Source organism: Taudactylus pleione, unplaced genomic scaffold (assembly GCF_031769625.1).
Source record: "Taudactylus pleione unplaced genomic scaffold, aTauple2 ptg000041l, whole genome shotgun sequence".
NCBI classification, from domain to species: Eukaryota; Metazoa; Chordata; class Amphibia; order Anura; family Myobatrachidae; genus Taudactylus; species Taudactylus pleione.
Window position 1 is genome coordinate 31,135,117 of NW_028284443.1, and position 17,741 is coordinate 31,152,857.

The 17,741-nt window shown below is 43.9% G+C and overlaps 2 protein-coding genes across 2 annotated transcripts in view; one reads left to right on the forward strand and one right to left on the reverse strand.

Annotated features, from left to right (window-relative positions):
- Positions 1 to 15,850, reverse strand: part of TWF1 (twinfilin actin binding protein 1) — a 50,106-nt gene extending 34,256 nt beyond the window's left edge. The window contains exon 1 of the mRNA XM_088458041.1: positions 15,747 to 15,850. Within this exon, the coding sequence (XP_088314167.1) occupies positions 15,747 to 15,771 (25 nt within the window). The 5' untranslated portion in view covers positions 15,772 to 15,850. The remainder of the gene's footprint in view (positions 1 to 15,746) is intronic.
- The window catches only part of TMEM117 (transmembrane protein 117), a 493,666-nt gene continuing 491,719 nt past the window's right edge, over positions 15,795 to 17,741 (forward strand). The window contains exon 1 of the mRNA XM_088458029.1: positions 15,795 to 15,873. The gene's annotated coding sequence lies outside the window, so the exon portion shown is untranslated. The remainder of the gene's footprint in view (positions 15,874 to 17,741) is intronic.

Sequence of the window (17,741 nt, forward strand, 5' to 3'; positions counted from 1 at the left end):
AAAAAGTTCAAAATTTACTGCTTCAATGTTTAAGCAACATAGGAGCTTTGTTCATTTTAACATTTCTCTTCCTTAGGTAACCTTTAACAAAACACTGTATTTAGGGAAGATTTCCTTACACCATACAGTACAGTCAAATAAATATAAATTCCTATATATCTATAAAGGAAAAAATAAGATGGAATTAAAGAATTGGGGTTGGATAAACTGACCAAGGATCACGAAGGGAAAGGGAGTGGTTTACACTTTTCGCTTGTGTGAATTTGTGGTAAATATGGAAAGACAAGTTGACCCAAATTGCTCCAGTAGTCTGTGTTTTTTCTTATATTATTTGTTAATTATTAATATAGTAATTGAAATACTAACACACTTTCTATTTAAATGGCTGACCACTGATGATCTAAAAACATTACAAATAAACACTATTTAAAATATTTTGGTATTTCAGTTGTAATTTTAGCATAACAGGTTTAGTGTCACATAAGGTATTTTCCTCAACTCTTTTCCTGTATTGAACCAATTGCCTAAATATGTACAACTGATCTGCCCTAATGCATGATTTACTGTGTGCGCGATGCTTATCAGTGTGCCTGCTCCAGTGACTGGTATCATTTTGCTTTCTTGTTTTAGCACTCAGACCACAACTTCACTTGAAAACCTTTACCTAACTTGAGGCTCTAAATCATTAATATACTAAACCATTATTTATTCCAACGCACGCACCTACCAGGCTATTGTAGTTATAGAGTTGCAGCTAACATACGGCCATACTGGGCAATCGCTCAGCAAGACAGTATTTGGACAAGACCAAGTGCGGCTTGGGAAAAAAAATGTGAGAGATAAAGTACCAACCAATGAGCTTCTAACTAGCATTTTACAGGCTGGGTTTGAAAAATGACAGATAGGAGCTGATTGGTTAATACTTTATCTCTCACAATTTTATCTCTGAGCTTTGCTAAATACCACCCCCCCGCCCCCCCCCCCCCCCAAAAAAAACCTAAACCATATTAAGTAACAGTATTCTAAGAGGGGGCGAGGAGAAGTTCAGTACAAATCTTTATAGAATACTATACATTACTGAATCATGTACAAAGCAGATGTACAGACATTGGGCCTGATTCAAGTCTGCATACGCACCCACCCAGCCGCTGCAAAAATATGCTAATGAACCTAATCGCAATGACACCGCCGCACAAGAACCAGATAACATAATGCCGCCCACCTCCCTTTACTCACATCCGCAATACCTCGCTAGACAGCGAAAACATCGAGAACCATAAAATCCATTAGCATAATAGTGGTTGACCTGACCTCACTCAGGATTTGGCCCACTTCCTGCGTGCATCTAGAGCTCTGGCTGTGTCTTCCGACGCAGGGGCTTAATTATGCATGCCCCTGTAACGGCATTCAAACGCACTGGCGCGTCTAAATTTCTATGACCACCCCCCGTCACCACCCACTTTGTCAATCACTTTATGAGGGGACTGCATGCTCATTGCAATCACTTCCCGATCGCAGTGGCACTGTGATGCATGCGCAGAACGCAAACATCGTCCGGGTGGGTGCAAATTCGCGGGTGCGTTCCTTACTGAATCAGGCCCATTGTGACTCTCACAGATAAACAGTGAGAGGAGACCCTGTAGAAAGTCCCAAATATTACCCTGTGTGTCTGGGATAGCTTCCTTCAAACCAATTTTATACACCATGTTAATTATACTCCCATGCGTTATATAGTGAGGACATTGACACATGTAGTAGAGACCATGTGGAAGGTAGCAGGATAATGCATAAGTTATGTAAAGTATATGCCATTAAATTCATTTTGGGGATGGGTCTTATTTTAGGTCTAAACATACAAGGATGCCTTCACTCTGTATGTTGTCTTTATGTCGACATTCAGAATGTCAACAACATTATATTGAATGGTCTGAATGGCTACATCTACAGGATGTCGACAGTGTCAGAAAGTTGACAGCCAGACATAAAACTTTAGGGTTAGGCTGCAATAAGGGTTGAGCTTGGAGTAAGGTTTAATGCAAAATACCATTGCCGACATTAGTAATGTCGATAGTATGCAAGTGTCGACGTGTTAAATGTCGACATACTGAACATTTTGAATATTGACATTCAGAAGAGGTCAACATTATGCTGCTATCGACATTCAAAATAACGACATAATATACTATAGATTTCTACTGTAATTCAGCGGCTTTTCCATGTTAAGAAAATAACTGTTACATGATAGCTACCCTGGTAAACAATGCTGTGCTTATTAGGATTACCTACCCATTAAGGAGCAGCCCAGATACATATTATAGAGTGTGGTATCCCCATAGACTGGAGCACCATCGGTTTTATCTTTACTCACAGTATACAAGATGGAATAAACGCTCCAAAGCATTTCGCGTTACATATACCAACTACTTTATGTCTGTGTAGGGACTGCTGGATTTTTATTGGATGCCACAATAGAAATAAAATATAAAAATGATATGAAAATACTTTTCTTATTCTTTAGGAGATGTGAAAATCAGGCCTTGCATAGGCTCATGTGTTCCACTGTATATGTAAAAACAAGGCAGTCTTGTTATGAAGCAGGAATGTAATAACCATTTTCCAAGGTTTACTACCAAGATGATATATGTCTCTTACATAGAATGCTGACATGTGCTGCTCCAACTCAGGGGAGAGGAATATTATCTGTAGGAAGTATAGAGTAAAGGTCTGAGGCGGAGGAGGTGGAGTAAATTCTGATTTGATAGCATGTAAGGTAAACTGACAGACTTCATGGATCATCTGGTTAGTACTGCTCAACATTTATTGTACTTACCCTCGCCACTGCACAGTTGTTAGCATTCTTTCATTTAACATTAGGGGGCATATTAACTAGCTGTTGCCCACGACTTTGCCCACTATGAAATCGCTTCTGACAAAAAAAAATTTATTTGAGGTGTTCTAATTGTATGGATTTGCATAGGCGGGAGTGGCCCACGTGACCAGCAGCGTTATACAGACAGGTGGTAGCAGCGCCTTCACCCACCACCCACATCAATGTCACTGTGTGCCCTGTGCACAGACTGCTATGTAGCCTATCCTATTCACCCACCACCCACATCAATGTCACTGTGTGCCCTGTGCACAGACTGCTATGTAGCCTATCCTATTCACCCACCACCCACAGCAATGTCACTGTGTACCCTATGCACAGACTGCTATGTAGCCTATCCTATTCACCCACCACCCACAGCAATGTCACTGTGTACCCTATGCACAGACTGATATGTAGCCTATCCTATTCACCCACCACCCACAGCAATGTCACTGTGTGCCCTATGCAGACTGATATGTAGCCTATCCTATTCATCCACCACCCACAGCAATGTCACTGTGTGCCCTGTGCACAGACTGCTATGTAGCCTATCCTATTCACCCACCGCCCACAGCAATGTCACTGTGTGCCCTGTGCACAGACTGCTATGTAGCCTATCCTATTCACCCACATCAATGTCACTGTGTGCCCTGTGCACAGACTGCTACGTAGCCTATCCTATTCACCCACCACCCACATCAATGGCACTGTGTGCCCTGTGCACAGACTGATATGTAGCCTATCCTATTCACCCACCACCCACAGCAATGTCACTGTGTGCCCTGTGCACAGACTGATATGTAGCCTATTCTATTCAAGTGAACGCAGGCCCAAAGCACCTCTCCCCCCACCCCTTACCACCGTGCACATGGTGCCACACCTATCTCTTGCATTGATGGTGTCAATAAATTTTGGTTTTTAGTTATTACTCAGCTTTAACAAGACAGATTGAGATGAAAAGTGCAGCTTATTTCTAGGAGATTCCACTACAAAATGATGAAAATCGGTTCAGTAGTTTTTGCTCCAACTTGGAACAAGCAAGCAGACAGACAGACGCAACATACTTATTATATTAGTATAGATTAATGGGTCCTAGTTGCAATAAGAAATTATAGATCGCTTGTACTAATAACACACCGGGACAGGAGCTCTGAAAAAAAGCTTGTCCCTGCGGTATTCAAGAAATGAAAGGATCACAAATGCGATCCATTCACTTCTCCTTCGTAAGCAGTGAGCATAACCTTACATGATCTGTCTGTTTACCATGCATGCGTGAGTGGAGAGTGCTGGGGAGGGATCCTGCAGATCCATCTCCCGGAACTTTTTGTGAAGTGTAGCCCACAGGCTACAACGGCTAACACCAACTGGAGATGTCATTAGTTACTGGGAACAAGCTCTGAAATGCATTTGGGGGATACTTAATATTTGCATGTGCCATCCCCCCCCCCCCACCTGTCTTCGGGGGGATATATTCCACAAATATTAATTGATAAAGAGGCCCCTAAGGCACAACCTAAGTCTCTACTGTGAAGGTATAATGCAACAGAAGCTCATCTACACATGGCTAACCATGAATAAATAATGAATTCATCTTAACAATGACCTAGACCACAATCTCGCAGCTTGAGTGTACAAGCCACGTGAATGTCTAGAAGGCATCTGTAAGTTAGCTATATAATTACTTTAGCACCTTTGGGACACTCACTTTTTCATAGACTTATGGGTCATTCCATAAAATGGGGCAGATGTATGAGTACTAAGCCTTGGAGAGTGATAAAGTGGAGAGAGAAAGTACCAACCAATCAGCTCCTGTCACTTTTCAAACACAGCCTGTAATATGACAGGAGCTGATTGGCTGGTACTTTCTCTCTCTTCACTTTATCACTCTACAAGGCTTAGTACATATACCCAAATACATGATAATTAAATAGTATCACAGCAGGTGCCATGACATTTTTTACTTCATTTCTTTCTACTGATGAACTTAATGTAACGGTCACAGTGACTACAGATGATGTAGTTACCGTTGGTGATTGGTTCTGTGTTGAATATAATGGAAAAAGTTACCCAGGTGATATCAAGGACATCAGAGATGGTGAATACTTAGTGAGCACAAAGGAGCAAGCTGGCAGCAATTGGAAATGGCCATCATCACCACATGAAATATTTTATACATCTTCACAGTTAATCAGGAAGATAAACAGGCCTACACTGATTAATTCACGTGGATTCTAATGGTTTGAGTCATTTGTATCAGAGCCCTTTGACTGGGGACAGAAATAGAAAGCGAGTCACATTCGTATGTAACACGAGTCACATCAAAACGGCTGAACGTAAAAATATGGTTGCAGTATCAAAATAAAGGTCTTACGATGTAGAAGTGCCAGTCGAAGAGAAACATGAGATTGGGGCAATGTTCCCATGTAAAGTAGCGTGTTATAACGACAGCATTCCCACTTACATGATTGGACACACTAGATTACATGACCGTGCATTATTTCGGCCGCACACTTCCCAACGGAACCGCTCACCTGAACTACTTCCAACTATGACAAATCCAACTGTAAACAGCATCACTCATACAGACACTACTTGCAGGAAAGTAGCACATGCTTGCCTCACTGACAGACATACACATTTCTGTTGCATATTTACCTGTAACAGAAAGTCTTCTCTGCAGCAAAAAAAGAAAATGTAAAAGCCTTACTGGAAGGCGTGAGCCAGGGGCGGACTGGGCCAGGGGGGCAGAGTGCCATGTGCCCCCCGTGCCGCACCATCACCTAGTGTCTCAGGCCGCCTCCTATCCAGTAAGAGCTCTGGTGGTCCAGTGGTTGATGTGGTCTCGATCAGCCTGTCAGCAAAAGCAGGAGAACCGAGCAGGAGTCAGGCAGCTGAGGTGCAGCCGGATGACTAAAGTGGAGCCAGTGGGCATGTTAGAAGCAGGGAAGAACAGGTGAGGAGGAACGTGGGCGGACATGCAGCACAGCAAGAGAAAACATTTAGACAGCAGCAGCACAGACAGCATACACAGGTAATAATGGGACACCGACATTTAGGTGTTTTCCAGCCCTACACGAGTTTGGGACACCGACCTCAGCATTAGAGGTCCTGCCCGCACTCACAGAGCAGCACTGAGTGAGGCTGGATGGGTCAGACACTGATAACAGCGGAGAATATGAGTGACTGCCTCTCTTACCAGGTTGTGCCAGAATCATCCGAACCAAAACATTTTTTTATTAGGTTTTTGGGTTGACTGCGCATGTGGCAAGGTACCTCTGCGATGCCACTCATAGTGAGGTCTCCTTCACAAAGTGATCGACAGTCAGGGACCGTTTGGTGGATGTTACGGGGCATGACAGCAAGAAAAATAATTTTTGGGGTACCATAGCGTGCGTCTGTGATCCCGTATGCAGATAAAGTGGTTCCGACGGCTCAGTCCAGGTAACCATTCTGCGTGACGATAGGCCTACTCAGACGGCCGATTTTATCGAATGATCTGCAACGGCATTAGCTTATTTTCAGATCACAGCTACAAATGCATTAGCGTACATATCTGAGCCGGGCAGCAGTAGGTCCCTGTGTACTATAAAGGTGAAGCACTATAAACATTACACAATGCCAGTCTGACCATTACTTTTTAGGGGGACACCAGCTTATTTATTATTTCTGATTTTTTGTGTTTTGAAACAAAGCGTCAATGACAAAAAAAAAGCTCATATATAAGCCCTGTCATCACCCATAATGAGCATTCCCCCTTGTCACGTCACCCCCTAGCGTGTTAGTAAAAGCAGGGTAGGTCAGTGATTTCACTATTACACGTAAAGCAGAAAACCTCTCTGACCTGTAATAGGTTTAAAAGAAAGCTGGGTCAGATGGAAGGGTGCCATCTACAGTTGTCAGAGCCGCTTGCATGCATTTGCTCAAAGTTGCCAGCCAGCCCCTGGCGTGAGCGATCAATGGGTCACAACTATATCTCAGATAAGAGAGAATGAAGAGTAATCGCAACGCGAGTCTCATCCCAACAACATTTACAACCAAATCAAGAGGAGAAGACTATCCAGCCCTCAGCCATAACCCTCTAGACAGCTAACCGAAATGGAGGCATTGATGGCAAACCTTAAATCCCCGATTTGAACAGGGCCTTGAACCCTCAATCTCAAATATCAGTGAGACATTGAACCAATCGGGATGTCACCACTCTGAGCACTTTGCCGATTTTGTTTTGCCTGATACCTCAAATGAAGCAGCAGCAGAAGTGATTCATCTCTTGATGCCAGCTATAAAAGAATGTAAACCGCACCTTCGCTGCACACTGAATCCCGATTTTTTTTTTTGTGGGTTATTACGACCCTATGTCCTTCGAATGCTTGTTCTGCAGAGCTTTACATTTCGATTGTGAAAAGGTTGGCACCAGGACGAACTTTCACTTTAGTACAGTAGCTGTTGCCACGGTAACAAAGTTCTCCTATTACCGACTCTCTCACCCATTACTTGAAAATCTTCTAAAGAAAGATGGCAACTCTGACCAGTGCGATTTCTTAGACAACATCAGGAAATACAACAGCACAATGTCATTAGCTTATTTTGTTGCAAATGAAGCTCTCACCTGTAGGACATGGCCCATATACTTTCAAGATCAATGGCCAGCTCCATTACAAATTTGGCCATCTGCATCCCAAGAACATTTCTGAGCGAGCTTAGGCACAACTTTACATCATTTACACTGCTGAAGCAACCGAAATGAGGATTGGGCGGAGCTCAACCTGCAATCCTAATCTGATGGCAAAACTGCATGAAATTATGCTCAGAGTCAGCCCTTTAGTCCACAAGTACAAGATGATGGCAAAAGTTAAGAAGGTAGAGAACGAACTGACACTTATCAAAGTCAGGGAGGCATACGAAGTTCGAAATGTTTTTACTATTAGAACAGCCTGACATCCGTGACCAGAGCAAGAACCAATTCAATTTGCCTTCAGCAAATTAAATAGCTGCCATCTTCATGATCAAAGACGGCGATCCTTCAGGAACTACGACTTGAAGGTCTTCCCTAAGGGATCTGGGACTGAATACCTGAAAAATATCAACTCACTGCCCCGAAGCTATACCCTTTACGGTTTCCTTACGGAAAGCCAGACCATATTAAAGCCAGACCAGTGGCAAGTTCAGAAAAGTGACTCAATTGCAGTATGTGTCTTATAGAATGGCTATCCGGAAATAATTTTCTGTTTTACACAACTCTAGCGAGGTGTGGCTACAGTACTTAGTCGATTTGTACGTACGAGTTGAAGGTGACCATTTCATGTATTATAGGACTCAGCTTGAGCAAAAGAAACTCAGAGTTGAGACATTCACTGGCCTACAAGACTACCTATTCAATGAGGCAGGCGAGCGTGGACTACAACCGGGGAAAATAGTCAGCTTGCCTTATTCCTTCCAAGGTTCGCCCAGAAACAAACATGCTTACCAAGATATAATAGAGCCTTGCCATCTATTATAGGACGTTTTTTCCTGATATTATATTGGGCTGAACATTTGGCTGATCCGGACAGCCACCATATACTTGGACACTGCTGCCAGTGGATATCCGGTCCCCACATCATTCCGAGGACGCTCGGACGGACCAGGTACCTAATACTGTCCAATCAATTGGAAATACAGTGCATACACTCACTAATTTAGTGTGAAGGTTGTCCTTTATTGCTTCCAGCCCAGTCTTTTTACGGCTATTATCAGGATCTCCATATATATATTTCAATTGTGAATGTTCCATATCAGCTGTTAACAACAGGATCCAACAGTACGTTAATTGAATCCACCTGTTTTATTTCAAGGAACTATTCACATTACTAATAGATCTATTTGGTCTCCCCTACAAGGGATACACGATTAAGTCATACATATGATACTATGTTTCTGTAAGAGATACATTGTTTGATTGCTACAATTGCATTTATATTTTTTAGATCCTTGGTGTAGTTAATCTATTTATTTTATGATGCATCATAATATTTTTTTCTTTTATTTATAGCCTTTATATTTATGTGCCATATATTTATATTTGATATTATTTTGATATTTTATTAAAAGATTGATATTATTCCTAGCAGCGTTAGACCTCTGTGTTCTTTCCTGCTTACCAAGATAGTATGGCTTTAGTCAGAGCATTCGGCAAACCATCTGAAATGGAAAGAGATAACCGAGAATCTTGTATACGCAACTCAGTCCAACTTCAGACATGAACTTATTGTTTGAGTAATCAAAGCGATGAGCTCATCTCTGATTTGGCCAAGAAAGAAGTCTTTGGAAAGGTGCTCTATTACTTATAAGTCATCGATTCCCAGAAACGAGGACTACCTCATTGCCACATGCTTCTCACCCTGGCAAAAGATGCTATATTTGAGACTGAACACATTGATAAAGTCATCTCAGCAGACCTTCAACTATCTGACAGGACTGTCCTGTTCGAAGTCTTCGAGTGCTCGCCATGTATGAAAAATGGCAAATGTACGAAGAATTTCCAGAAACCTTACGCAGCTGTGACAAAGGAAAACTGCAACACTTATCCCATCTACAAGCGAAGAAACGATGGCGGAACCATTCTAACCAAAGTTAGTGGTCACTTTCTCAATATCACAAATGAGTGGGTGGGGCCGTATAACCCGTACTTGAGTGAGAAATTCCAGGCTCATATCAACATAGAAGTATAAATGACAGTTAAAGCAGTAAAAGTACCTACACAAATACACCTACAAAGGCTTTGATAGTACGAATGTCAAGATGGTGAACCTTGCCCCATGGATGGGCGAGCGGATTGTGATGGGATTACAGGAGTCCACCTGAGGCATGTTGGAGGTTACTTGAGCTTCCATTGCAATTAAAATCGCATACTGTCCAGAAGTTAGCTATTTATCTGCCAGGACATCACAATGTCTACATCCTAGAAGACACAGACATCGCTGACTTGGTCTGAAAAGAGCATGTCAAAATCGGAATATACCTGCCAGAACCAGTCTTCTCACATGATATGCTCTACACTGCCCTATGTCGAGCAAGATCAAAGGATTCTGTTGCAGTAGAGATCACTCACAAAGATTTACTACAAAAAAAGAGGGGAAGGGGCCACAGTTAAGTTGCAGAGGAATTCATAAAAATGAAGTACATGAAATTACATTTACAGAGGAGAGGGTCCTAACAGAACTCTCAAAACTGAAAGTGGATAAATCAATGGGGCCAGATGGGATACATCCTAGGATACTAAAAGAGCTTAAAGGGGTCCTGGTAACACCATTAACAGAATTATTCAACCAGTCACTAGTATCACAAGTGATTCAAATCCAACAATTTACAGGATCCCAAACAGCATGGATTTACTTAGGGGAGATCATGCCAAACAAATCTGATTGACTTTTTTTGACTGGGTGACAAAAGTAATAGATCAAGGGGGGCCGTAGATGTAGCTTATCTAGACTTTAGTAAGGCTTTTGACACTGTCCCGCATTGCAGAATGATAAACAAACTGGAAAGCTTGGGATGGGACTCTACGACTGTTGAATGGATAAGATCTTGGTTGCAGGATAGGAAACAGAGAGTTGTAGTAAATGGAGTGTATTCACGGGAGGGAAAGGTTACCAGTGGAGTACCCCAGGGATCTGTACATGGGCCGGTGCTTTTTAATATCTATGTTGGTGATATTGCAAATAATATTAAAGGGAAAGTATGCCTTTTTGCAGATTACACCGAAGTATGCAACAGGGTAGACACACCAGGAGGGGTAAAACAAATGACTGAGGATCTGGGCAGACTAGAGGAATGGTCACGAACGTGGCAACTACAGTTTAATGTAAAATTATGCAAATCCATGCACTTGGGTCTCAATAACCTAAAGGCTAAATATACTATCAAGGACACTATAATGGAAAATACAGAGGAGGAAAGGGATTTAGGAGTCACCAATTTCAAATGACTTAAAATCAGGCAAGCAATGCACCAAAGGATCGAGGAAGGCAAGTCAGATGCTTGGATGCATAAGGAGAGGAATCAGTAGCAGGAAAAAAAGAAGTGATAATACCACTGTATAGATAATTGGTACGGCCTCATCTAGAATACTGTGCTCAGTTCTGGAGGCCATATCTCCAGAAGGATATTAACACATTAGAGATGGTACGAAGGGCAACTAAAATGGTGCATGGTCTACATCACAGAACTTACCCAGAAAGTCTAAAAGAACTTAATATGTATAGTTTGGAACAGAGACGGGAAAGGGGGGACATGATAGAAACTTTCAAATCCATGAAGGGTTTTAACAAGGAACAGGAGGGAAGCATTCTTCAAACGAAGAGATGTACAAGAAAACGAGGCTATGCATTGAAACTGGAGGGAGGAAGGCTCAGAGGAATTTGAGGAAAAATTACTTCACAGAAAGGAAAGTGGATAAGTGGAATAGCCTCCCATCAGATGTGGTTGAAGCTAAAACGGTGGTACAATTTAAACAAGCTTGGGATAGGCATAAAAATATCCTTAAGAGAGATGTAAGGACCAAATAGGGTTGAAGTTGCCTAAAGGATACATGAAAAGGGGCAGACTAGATGGGCCAAGTGGTTCTTATCTGCCGACAAACTCTATGAAGATGCACCTGCATTACCTGCCGCAAATGGATGGACTCAAAATATGGTCTTTACTGCAGTCTTTGAATGAATCTGTAACATTTTTTTGTCAATCAAATAAAGTTTACAATTGTTGCTTGACATGAATTTATTCTTTAAAAAAAACTAACCGTCGATTTCGGCGGGTTTTTACACGTTGATTTTTAAGTATAATTTGGTTAACATTCAGTTTTTTTGTTTGTGTGGCAATCATAAGTTTAGGGTCTTATAAGTATATAGTTTAACAATCATATTGTAAAAATAATTAGGAGAGCAGATTTAAATAAATATAGTCCCCGCATTTCTTATGTCCATTCTGCTGTAACATGAGTCACGCATATAAAGAATAAAATGTAACTATTAAGAGAGTGCATTTTTCTGCTTCTAAGCATTCATTATGACTACCTCATCATTTTCATTTTTAAAAAGTTGAATTTCAGCTTCATTTTTGTATGTAGTGCATTTAAACTTCTGAAAATTAACATGAAATGTAACGTGAGTCACATGGAATGACCCTTATGATGTTGGACTACTTGCAAAAGTAAAGTGAATTCTAGTCCTAGTTTAATACCTGGTAACACTACAGTCACTTGTGCAACTCAGAGCTAGCAGCAAAGAGCCACAGCTACTGAGGTAATAAGTGGCTATTCTGGGCACTATGGGGCCGATTCAGCAAGGATCACTATTCTGCTAATACGCACGCAATGCAGTTGCTAATATCAGCAGTGATATGCAAATAATTGCATTCGCATTTCGATCGCATCTTAACATAGGGACGCTCGCTTCACCTTACTCAACCAGTATACTTTAGCAACATAGCGAATTAAACGGTAACATCGGACCCATACGCACAGTTAAGGCACTCAGGAACTGCTAACTTCAGCGCACGCTAGGAGGCCTCAGGCTGCGTATGGTATCGCAATGGCTAATTTATGCACGCCCCTGCAACGCTGTTGAAACGCACTGGCACGCCTGCATTCGTTGCGTTACCACCCACAAACAGCACTTCCTGTCAGTCACTCTGCGATGGGTCTGTGTCGCCACTGCGACTGTAGCGGCTGGTTGCGTGCGTATTAGCAACTGCGATCCTTGCTGAATTAAGTTGCCTATCCATTACACGACTTTGTGAACAATCCGACCAAAACCAGGAGGTTTTGGCCGCACTGTTCACAAAGTTGTGTAAAGGATAGCTGGCAAGGACCAGCATGCGTGTGCATGCGGGATGCAATCGGGAAACCGGCTGTCGAGATCACGTCAGCCCGTCGACTGCTTTATCCCGGCGTGGGTTAAATGACAGGCGTCTATATCTAGACGCCTGTCATTTTCCCGACGCCGGGAGACAGGCGCCCGGCATCCCATCGAAGGGGGACTTAGGGTAGGCACCCCCCCGGGAGGGTTAGGGTTAGGCACCACCCGGGGGATTTAGGGTTAGGCACTTACAGGAGGGATTAGGGTTAGGCACTTGGTGGGGAGGTTTAGGGTTAGGCACCCCTAAGGAGGGTTAGGGTTAGGTTAGTGATTACTTACCTTAGGACGATTGCGATTTCCAGCTGCCGATGCCAGGAATCGAGCCATGCGGCCGGCGGTATTTCATACCGATTCCATGCACGCTGGGTCTTTGCCGACCCAGACTATCTATGGAACATGCTGGTCCACCTGACGACGCTCGTCAGGTTCCTCATGTTCAGAGATAGGAGGTCGGGATCCTGCACTGTTCAGTGAACACCGTTCAGTGCGGGCACCGCACCCGGTGACCTAGACGTTCAGTCTTTCAGGTCGCCTAATGGATAGGCACCTTAAGCCCCATGTTCTCTGTGAAACCTTTTATGCCTCATTTCCACTTCTATGATTACTACAATATGGTTATCCCACCAGGGAACTCAAACAATAAGGTTACAATTGACAACCCTATCCCAGGAGCAATATTTATTAAAGAAATACCAACGCAAAATTACATTACAAAATATGTACCAGACTCTACTAGCACCACTTACTACACTAATATTTTAACTTTAATGTGTTAACATTTTAAGTGTGGTAAAAACCCCTTCCGCCATTTTAGAGATTATTAGTATAAAAGTACATGGCCTGTAGTCTCATTCCAAATATCATTATATCCTGCAACGTATTTTGTTTTGTTAAATACTTATAAAATATGAATCCACTATTTGTTAATAAAGAGAAATTCCAGGTTGAACTGAACAAAAGATCCACCTTTAGATAACTTTACAGGCTTGTAAATGCTTTCACATTTGCAGTTTGCTTATGTGCTTTACAGCCAAATCTGTATATGAGGAAGTTTTTGTTTGGTAATTATTACAACACAAACCTGTTCTATGGATACAACAATATCAAGGTGCTACCTCTATCAATAACTATCAAACATCAAAGAGATCCAGTTAAACGTTCCAAGACCAAAGCAGGTTATTAAGGCAGGGCTTGACAAATTTTTCTAAAATCTAGGAGCCAGGATGAAATTGTAGGAGCCAGACCACTGCCCCCCCCCAAAACAATTACAGGAGTGAGTTAGGAGCACAGCTCTGTGTGTTATGCAACCTTTATACACACTATACTAGTCCACAAAATGGTCACAGTTGAATGGATACAGTAAAATGGAGGCTCCCTCACTGCTCTGCATAGCTCCCCTGCTCCACCCTCCAGTAATAACAGACCACATTTCACATAAAACAATGGTGCCAGAAAGTACAACAAAACCCCTCTCCCCTCATGGTCACAACACTATCCCTCTGAAACCACTCCGCAATCTCTGGACACGCATAGACCCTACTACCGGAGGGCTCAAAACAGCCGGAGATAGGAGACAGTAGACAGTCAGGACATACAGGAGGATCAGCATAGACTGGGACAGACAACAGGGATCAGAGCAGGCCAGGATAGAGAGGAGTCGTCAGCGCAGGCCGGGACGGACACAGGCACAGCAGTCACCGCAGGTGACACTCAGCACATGCACTCCTGTGCATGATATGAACACTGTAATACTATAGGCACGAATCTCCGCCAGAGCTGATGAGGATCAGATTCCTCCCTCACTGCAAAATCTGGTAGCCATGGCGACCTGGACCCTGGGATTTGTCGAGCCCTGATTAAGGGCCCCATACATCAGCGATGGATTGCCGCAATCCAGCATTGCAGGAACACAGAAATCCAACATGTTGGATTTTCCCGATATGACGATCGCGATCAAAAAATTATCGTGATCGTCAAATCAGGAACATTTAACATGTAAAATTTCAGTGATGCTGCGACGGATCGCTGAATATCGATGGTGGCCGGTCGGCGTTACCGACTGGCAGATCAGCATTTCCAATTGCATCACTACATCGCAACGATCCGTCGCAGATGTATGGGTACCTTAAGTCCCACGATGTTCTTTGCACCTGGAACAAAGGGCCACATACATCAGCGACGGATTGCCGTGATCCTGAGATGCTGCAACTCGGAATTGCAGGACTGCAGAAACCCAACATGTTGGATTTTCCCGATATGATGATTGCGATCAAAAAATTATCGTGATCGTCAAATCGAGAACATTTAACATGTAAAATGTCAGTGATCCTGCATCGATGGCGGCCAGTCGGCGCTTCCGACTGGCAGATCGGCATTTCCGATCGCATCGCTACATCGTGACCATCCGTCGCAGATGTATGGGCACCTTTAGCCTTAACAATACTTAATTTTTCCTCGCACCTGCAGAGGGTGTGAGCAAAGTATTAAAGCACTAACAATATACCACGTGACTTTATTATCACTAACGAGACAAACTGTTACAGAAAGGCAAATAGAACAAAAGTCTATGCTTTCTCTAAAGCTGAAGCCCTTTATTCAAGTCACACATCTGTCTCTCATACAAGTGTTGCAATATTGTTATTCAATATGTTTCTGATGCAAAACCCTCTTTTTCAGATAATTAGGATAACCACGACCTACATGTAACGAGTTCGCACAAGAGTTATTACAGAGACCGTGTGTGAGTGATCTACATGGTATAGGGTATGCCCTGTTACCCTACACAAGGCAGCTCTGCACTAGTTACGGCAGCACTGATCGGCAGGGAGCACGCACAGCGCAGCAGCCTGTGACACCCGAGGCGGGGCACACCAGCTCTGTGTCAAGCGTCGACTGCACGACTGAAAGCAGCGCCCGCACTGTGAATGATCCTACTCACTCCCCCCCGGCAGCGGCCCGTCACTGTGCCGGATTGCGGCGAGACTCACCCTGGATGCCGGTCTGGTGGGACATGATGAAGCCTTAAAGCACCCGAAGTTCAACCAGGAAGTGACAGCAGGACAGTGCCGGCTCCCGCGGGGGATACACGTCATCACCCTGAGCGCACGTTGCCGGGTAACCAAGCTGCTCAGTTAAACACACACAGTACACACTGACCCAACGCCCTCCTGATATATAACGCTTTCATATTCGTAATAGGTGCAGGCAACAGCAAGGGCATTGCTCATCTGTCGCTGGCTTACTGACACACAAGTCTGACTGTGCTAACATAGGATGCAAATATGAACTGTCACCTCACTTAACTTATTTTGCTGTATTTTAAAATGTATTAATTATTGCACAGGATGCAGATCACCTTTTTTATGAATTAATCACCATTTCCAAAGTTAAGCTGGGTACATATTAGACGATGTGTACCCAGCGTGACATAGCCGTCAACGGGACCCGGCATGTGGCAAGTGCATACACACTTGCGAGTTCCGGGTTCAACGGGGGGAGGGATGTGTGACATCATTAGCGACATCCTCCGTCAGCCCTGCAGTATGCCACGCCTCTCAGATGTAGCAGTACATGTCCACTTTACTGCCGCGCTCATAGGTGTTGCTTTCACAGTTTCCCTGAAATGCTTTTTCAAACTTAGAGGGAGATGTATTAACGGCGAAAATGCAGTAAAACCCCCGAAAATGCAGTTTTCGGGGGTTTTACCGCATTCCCCGTATGTATTAAGCAGCAGAATGCGCTGCACTCTGCTGTTTCGCATCGCTAGGTAACGCCACCTTGAGGTGGCTTTACCCAGTAGAAGCCTGTGGGTTTCTTAACGCAAAGCTAGGGGCTGGGAGAGATCCGATCGGATCCCTCCCATGAGCCCCCGCGGCCCGCGTCCTTCTGCACATGCGCAGAAGGACTTCTGGGTGTTCAACCCGGCAGCATCGCAAAGGACAACTCTCATTGAAAGAGAGCTGTCCTTTGCAAAATCCTTGGTACATACCGCGGTAATGAACCGCGGTATGTACGCGAAGTCAGGGGGAAGGTACCGCATCGGCGATACCGCCATTAATACATCTCCCCCTTAGGCAAGTATGACCCGGCTCCTCCCAGTACTTTTAACATTGTGACACTGTGGAATTGGCAGATGTCAGTGTAGAGGAGCTGGAAGGGAGTAGTCACCAGGACTGTAAAGAACACAGGTTCTGAAAATTGGTCCTCAGGACCCCAAACAGTGCATGTTTTCCAGGTCTCCTCACAGAATCACAAGTGAAATAATTAGCTCAACCTGTGAATATTTTAAAATGTGTCAGTGAGTAATGAATAAAAAACAGCCCCTCACCCCCCACAAGTAGGTGTGCACACCAAAGGCGTGCAACAAAAAGTGGGCGTAGCCACATGCCACAAGGGGCATGGCAACATGACACTACAGTTTCTCGTCACTCTAGGAACATTCCTTTCCATTCCATATGCACTTTAATGCCCCAAGTAGTAGTGCCCCTTATGCAATGTCTCCAGTAGCAGTGCCTCTGCAGTAGTGCACCCAGTAGTGTCACTTATACAGTATCCCCAGTAATGCCCCTTATACAGTGCTGCTAGTAGTGGTCCCCCTATGCAGTACCCCCAGTAGTGGTCCCCCCTATGTAGTGCCCCCAGTCATAGTCCCCCCTATGCAGTGCCCCATTAGTGGTCCTCCCTATGCAGTGCTCCCAGGAGTGCCCCTTATACAGTGCCCCCAGTAGTGGCCCCCTCTATGCAGTGCCCCTTATACAGTGCCCTAGTAGTAGTCCCCCCTATGCAGTGCCCCTTATATAGTTTCCCCAGTAGTAGTCCTCCCTATGCAGTGCCCCCTTATACAGTGCCCCCAGTCCTACCTATGCAGTGCCCCCAGTAGTGCCTCATATAGTAGTAGTCCCCCCAGTAGTGATCCCCCCTATGCAGTGCCCCTTATATAATGCGACCAGTAGTAGTACCCCCTATGCAGTGCCCCCAGTAGT